Source organism: Eptesicus fuscus, chromosome 9, assembly GCF_027574615.1.
Source record: "Eptesicus fuscus isolate TK198812 chromosome 9, DD_ASM_mEF_20220401, whole genome shotgun sequence".
In the NCBI taxonomy this organism is placed as follows: domain Eukaryota; kingdom Metazoa; phylum Chordata; class Mammalia; order Chiroptera; family Vespertilionidae; genus Eptesicus; species Eptesicus fuscus.
In genome coordinates this window covers 6550762-6557127 of record NC_072481.1, presented here as the reverse complement: position 1 = coordinate 6557127, position 6366 = coordinate 6550762, and the positions used below count along the sequence as shown (strand labels likewise).

Sequence of the window (6366 nt, the reverse complement as noted above, 5' to 3'; positions counted from 1 at the left end):
TGAGTGGGGTGGAGAGGATGAAGGGTGGACCTCAAGATTTCCAGCACAAAAGGCAGCTATTCGTCAACCATCAAGGAAATGTGTCCATCAAATGGATTAACCGAGTTAATGCATCTACACACATTAGGTCAACAAAGAAGGCGAACGAAACCACACGTGACCCGTGCCTTCAGCAGGACTATGAGACAGAACACAACCACCAACAAATTACTGGGGGCCCCGAACACCAATCCCAGCAGATTTACTCTGCCATTGCCAGCCCGTAGGAGGGAGCAGCTGGAGAGGGAGGCTTAAAGGATCCAGCAACAACAAGAAGAAGGAAGCCCTACCAGGTTTGGCTCAGTGGATAGAGCGTCGGTCTGCGGACTGAAAGGTCCCAGGTTTGATTCCGGTCAAGAGCATGTACCTTGGTTGCAGGCACATCCCCAGTGGGAGGTGTGCAAGAGGCAGCTGATCGATGTTTCTCTCTTATCGATGTTTTCTAGCTCTCTATCCCTCTCCCTTCCTCTCTGTAAAAAAATCAATAAAATATATTAAAAAAAAAAAAGAAGAAGAAGAAGGAAGGAGGAGGAGGGAGAGGAGGTGGAGAAGGAGGAAGCAGAGGTCATTGACAAAATCAGTCCCAGAAAGCTGACGTCCACCTAAGTGTCCAACTGTTGTATGGCGGGAACGGCACGAGGTGTTAGACCTATGGGGTCCAAGGGGCCCTGGGTTCAGCAACCTTGGCCCTTGGGTTCTGGCTAGGAAAGAATGCAGAGCCAGGACCCAAACTATGAGAAGATTTATTGGGTGAAGCACAGAAGCAGAAGTAATTCGCAGAAGAGATGGCTTAGGAAAACAAATTATAGAGCAAAGGAAGGACCCCTGGAGCTGGGGGCCAGGAAGGTTATGGTAACACACCTGGAGGAAGGGGAGGCCGAGGGGGAGGAGGACGGGGAGGGGCCGCTGGTGGGCTACTAGGAGCTTGAAGAGCTTCGGCTAGGAGAGAGGGTGCTGGGTCCTCGGTCTTAAGATTTTTAAGGGTGATCTTAGGGGAGGTCACAGGAGAAGATCTCAATAGAATATCCATCAGCTTTCCAGGTGTCCTTTCAGGGTTGGGGTCTGCACGATTGATTGGTGGGTCCCAGGGCAGGGGGCATTACTCAGTGCAGCTGCTCTGAGGTCAGCCATGGGGTCTCTGGTCTGGTTTGGCTGCTTCTCTGGGCCTGGAGCTGAAATACAACTGAGGCCTAAATGCTATCTCCAGGGAGGAAAGGTCAGGGGTTCCAAACCTCATGACCAGCCATATGCTAGGGAGGAAAGGCCACCCTGGGTGCCAGGTCCCCCCTACAATTGTTCTTTGCTTGGCACCTGGGGCTTTCCGCCCTGGCGACCTCCTGTGCCCAGCCCGTGGTCCTTGCTCTGCTGTGCCTGTCTGACTGACACCGCACAAATACTGAGACCAGATCTGGGGCTTGGCAGTTCACCGCACCAGCTACAGGGAAGGGGGTTCGAAGGTGAGTAGGTTAGAGCTGGCGGCCTCGGTACAGCCGCGTTTCTGGAAGGACTCGACCAGCAGTTGGAGTGGCCATCACTCCTGCCCTTTTCATAGATGCAGGCCATTCTCCCATATAGTCCTCTGCGGGGCCTCTCTCCATCCTCGGCGGCTCCCATGCCTCTGACCCCGCTTTCCACGTGACTGGGTTTTGCCGTCTCTCTCGCTGCCACTTCATCTGTGCACAGTCGTTCTGTGGTGTGTGTGTGTGTGTGTGTGTGTGTGTGTGTGTGTGTGTGTGTTTAAGTGAACTCCTCTGAGCTCAGTGTCCTCGTCTGAAAACGGAGGAACAATAACAGTAGTTTTGTCACTGTATCTGGCAGATGCTATTTTTTTTTAAAGGCAAGATTTGCTTAGAAGCCACAGCTTCTGCCCCGTGATGCCCTTTCTCCACTTGGGCACCATCGAGGGCGTTTGGGCTCAGGTGAGGGTTCCTGAGGCGCGGGCTCTTCCCATCCATTGCAGGAGCTGCTGGACCATCTTCCGGGCACAGTCATAAGCCATCTGCCTTCCTGGGCGACCCTGCCCCCTCGGCCTGCTGCTCGTTAACACAGGTTATCGGGAAGGGGTGGTGACTCTGGTCATGCATAGTTTCAGGGGGATTAATCTGCTGTGTCTCTTCCCAGGGCCGCCTTTCTTTGCAGCCTCATTGGTAATCACAGATGAGCGGTCCTGACCGTCTGCTAACGGGAATTAGACCACAGATGAGCAGCAGGAGGAGGCATGAGGGAGGGCACTCCTCACCCCTCCCCAGGACCCCACCAAACAGATATCCATCCCCCGGTTTCCCCTGCCTTTTCCGTGATACGCTGGCTTGGTGGCGGAGAAGAGGTGTTGGCACCTGGAGGCCTTTCTGGATGACTTCATCTCTAGGCCTCGCCTCTCAAAATTCCAGCCAAATCAGCTCTACCCTCTAAGGGCTGGAAGCAGGGTCAGCATTCCAGAAGCTCCTCGTCACACCCAGGCTTTGACTGAGGTGACACTGGAGAATTAGCATCCTAGTGCAGGGGGCTGTGGGAGGGTCAGGGGAGTGAGTCTTGTCCCGGCCCCACACTGGTCCCTCTGGCTAGACCTGCGATGCTGGAGGAAGACCTCTTGCGCTGAATTTGCTCAGGGAGATCAGAACCATGGACAGCGATCAGAGCGCAGGGGAGACCCACAGGCTGGAGATCAGAGAAAGGAACTGGCCGGGAGGGAAGATGCGCTGCAGGGGCGGGGTGTTGCTGGGGCTGCCCTCGCTCGGAGTCACCCCTGCACCTGCACGTGTGTAGGGCCTCCATGAGCTGGAGTTCTCCCTGCCCTTTCCAGGAATGGTTGGGGGTGGGGAGGGAAGGGGAAAGCGCCACGCTAAGGTCCCGGGATTTTTGCAGGGAAATGGAAGAGGAGGTGAGTTTAGCCCCCTACCCGCCCCCCCCCCCCCCCCCCCACCCCGCGCTCCTGCCCCCTGACAGGCCCATTTCTATACAAGGCCTGCTCTCCTCTGCCTCCACCCCTGGCGAGTAATGTCCCAGGCACTGAGGGGTGCATTCCCCAGCCCTGAGCTCAGCGGGTGGGAATGTGACTGATAAATCAGAGATAACCCCAGAGGGCAGGGCCTGTGGGCACCCAGGCTCAGGATAAAAGGCCCTGGATCCAGGAGGATCCAGGAGAGTGCCTGCCCGCGGAACGGGAGGTGAGCCGGTAAACCAGGGCAGAGCAGCAGCAGCAGCTTCTCCCCGCTTCTCCAGCAACATGGACCCGCAGACGGGGCTGTCCAGGGCTCTCTTGCTCCTTCTGTTCCTGCACCTGATGCCCCTAGGAGGCCATTCGCACCCGCTGGGTGGCCCTAGCCCAGGCCCCCACTTGGAACTGTCCGGAGTCCAGGTGAGCAGTGCAGGGCTGCACAAAGGCATCAGGACTGGATACTGGGCAGCCGAAACGAGCAGGTCTCCGCCTACCGTCACAGAGGTCACCTCGAGAGTCAGAGAGTGGCGAGATTGGGAGCCAGGACCCTGTGCCCCAGGGGTCGGTTCACTTGGGCACCATGGAGGGCGGTTGGGCTCAGGTGAGGGTTCCTGAGGCGCGGGCTCTTCCCAACCTTTGCAGGAGCTGCCGGACCATCTTCCGGGCACAGTTTGGGAGCTGCAGGAGGAGCAGACCGCCCCGGAGCCCCTCCAGCAGGGACGCAGGTCTAAGGCAGCCGGGGAGGCCAGGCACGCAGCTTCTGCTGCCGGCCTCGGGCGCCGTGACAATGTCCTCCACGGCCCCAAGAGGATGCGTGACTCGGGCTGCTTCGGCGGGAGGATGGACCGGATCGGCTCCTCCACTGGCCTGGGCTGCAATGGTGAGCTCCCTCCCAGCCACCCTGGGCACCTGCCCCCCCCATTCCCGTGGGTCCCACCAATACAGTCACGCCTGTATGGTATGTTGTCTCTTGGGACCACACTCTGAGAAAGGGCCACCTGGACATCACTCCCTCTCGCTGACGGTCCTCAGGGCCAAGGGGTGCCTTTCTGGGGCTGTCTCCCTGGGGACACCATTCATTACCAAGCCCACGAGCCTCACCCACCTGCACCCACCCCCTGCGGCTGTTATCACAAGCACAGAAATGCTTCCGGGTGGAATTCAGTCCTGCCTGGCAGCCCCTCCTTGGAGCAGAGAGAGCCCTAAATATTTCCTCCTGGTTTCCCCTCACCTGTTTGTAGCTGCAAAGACTGAGGGTCACCAGGGCAGCCAGAATCCCGTTTACAGGAAACTGAGAATCCGAGATGGATCATTCCAAAGCCTCAAATATTCAGATCAGCTGAGGACAGGGCGGGGCATGGCAGTGGCGGGGATGGCGCTCGGGGAGAAGCTCGGATCCACCCTTCTCCCTCTCCAACACCGTCACCACCCTCTCTCCCCCACAGTGCTGAAGAGGCATTAGGAGGAAGTCCTGGCCGCAGAGATCTACGCCCGACTCGCCATCGACCCCCTGGTCCCCATCGACCCCCTGGTCCCCTTTGAAGGAACTCCTATTTATTTATTATTTCTTAATTTATTGGATTGTTTTATATAAGACGGTTCTTACCTTTGGGCCCTAATTTTCCAGGATGAGGTAAAGTCAACATTAAAGCTTTTTCTTTGGAAACTGATTTGTCTCAGTGTATTCAAAATAATTCATCATAAAACAACAAAAACACCCAACAACAACAACCCCCAAACTCCGTGTTTTCTTGGAGGCCCCAAAGGTGTCTTAATGGCGGGAACACAGCCTCAAGCGCTGGTCAAGCAAGGGGGAGTGGGAGGCTTTTTTTTTCTTTTCTATTTTATTTTATTTCTTTTTAAAATATATTTTTTATTGATTTCAGAGAGGAAGGGAGAGGGAGAGAGAGATAGAAACATCAATGATGAGAATCCTTGATTGGCTGCCTCCTGCATGCCCCCTGCTGGGGATTGAGGCTGCAACCCAGGCATCAAACCGTGACCTCCTGGTTCATAGGTCTACGCTCAACCACTGAGCCACACCGGCTGGGCGGGAGGCTCTTTTTTCCTGTAAGAGTCTTCATGCTCTGAAACGTCTAGAAATACCTCAAGCAATTGAGATACTCCCCGGAGACTGTTTTCCAAAGAGCAGCAGGGGCCCTGATGTTTACGTGCAGCGTGAGGGTGTGTCCCGCTGGTTTTGTCTGCCTGCCATCCCGTCAGAGGCCCTCTGCCTGGTGCCTGCCGTTTCCAGAAGGTCTAAGCTAACACCTCCGAGCCTGGGGGGAGAGTGTGTGTGTGTGTGTGTGTGTGTGTGTGTGCGTGCACACGCATGCGCCTGTGCACAAGTGCCAAGACACATCTCATTTGCACTCCTGAACGGGGGTGAGCCCCCCATCCTCCCCGAAACCCCAGCTTCACGCCTTCAATTCATGACATCATCTGAAAGGTGCCTTCAAAACCCCCGAGTTTCAAAGCATTTTCATTCCCCAAACCCACCAGCTTCGAAGAGTCGAACAAGAGGCCCGGCATTTCGGGGTGCCCCTCCCGTGGGCGCTTCAGCATCACTTCCTCTCTGCCCCAGAGAGAGAAGCCCCTCATTTTAAGGCAGAAGAGGAGACAAGCACCAGAATCCTGCCGTGTTGCCTCCGTCAGCAGGGGGTCCCGGTAGGGGACTCAGCCCTGTCTTCTGGGGGCACCCCCCTCCCCCCACATCCTGCATTCTAGGCACCCCAGGCCATGCTGCTGAACTGCACCTGCTTTCCAGGTTCCGGGGGCCATTCCTTTTATAATCCAACGTAGCAAAGGAGGCAGATTATTATAACCCCCATTTTACAGATGAGAAAACTGAGACCCGGAAAAAGGAAGCTGTCCTACCGTCAGCATGCAGCCGCTGAGCGCCAGTGCTGAGATTTGAGCGCAGATCCTAGGGACTCTTCCGCCTCGCTCTTCCTTGGAGCTCTGGCCTCGAACTGCACTCGCACAGTCGTTCTGCTCGTCTCACCGTTGTTTCTTTGAGAGAAAGGGAAGCAGTGGGTCTTTGTGCTGTTTCTCACTGTAACCCACTGTGCATCAGAGATCATGGCTGCCTAATGAGATCTACTGAGATTTACACTGCGTGGCCAGATTATTATGATCTCTGAACACATAATAATCTGGCCACTCAGTGTATATCCTATATAATAAAAGGCTAATATGCAAATTGTCCCCTTGACCAGGAGTTTGACCAGCAGGCAGGCCGGCCAACCACCCATGTCCCCTCCCCCTGGCCAGGCTGGCTGGACCCCACCCATGCACGAATTCATGCACCGGGCCTCTAAAACACACACACACACACACACACACACACACACACACACACTGAGTGGCCAGATTATTATGCGTTCAGA

General features: G+C 55.8%; 1 protein-coding gene across 1 annotated transcript; it reads left to right on the top strand.

The window, feature by feature from the left end:
* Positions 1–3265: 3265 nt before the first annotated feature.
* NPPB (natriuretic peptide B) lies at positions 3266–4439 on the top strand. Its single transcript, XM_008151875.3, has 3 exons — positions 3266–3397; positions 3620–3857; positions 4423–4439. Exons 1-3 carry the CDS (start codon positions 3266–3268, stop codon positions 4437–4439), a joined length of 387 nt encoding a protein of 128 aa, XP_008150097.2.
* Positions 4440–6366: the final 1927 nt, after the last annotated feature.

What these genes read in the sequence shown, in the direction of transcription:
- NPPB (XM_008151875.3), top strand. Translation starts at nt 3,266, where the DNA reads ATGGACCCGCAGACGGGGCTGTCCAGGGCTCTCTTGCTCCTTCTGTTC. An exon ending in TGGAACTGTCCGGAGTCCAG is followed by an intron (nt 3,398 to 3,619) that starts GTGAGCAGTGCA and finishes CAACCTTTGCAG; the next exon opens with GAGCTGCCGGACCATCTTCC.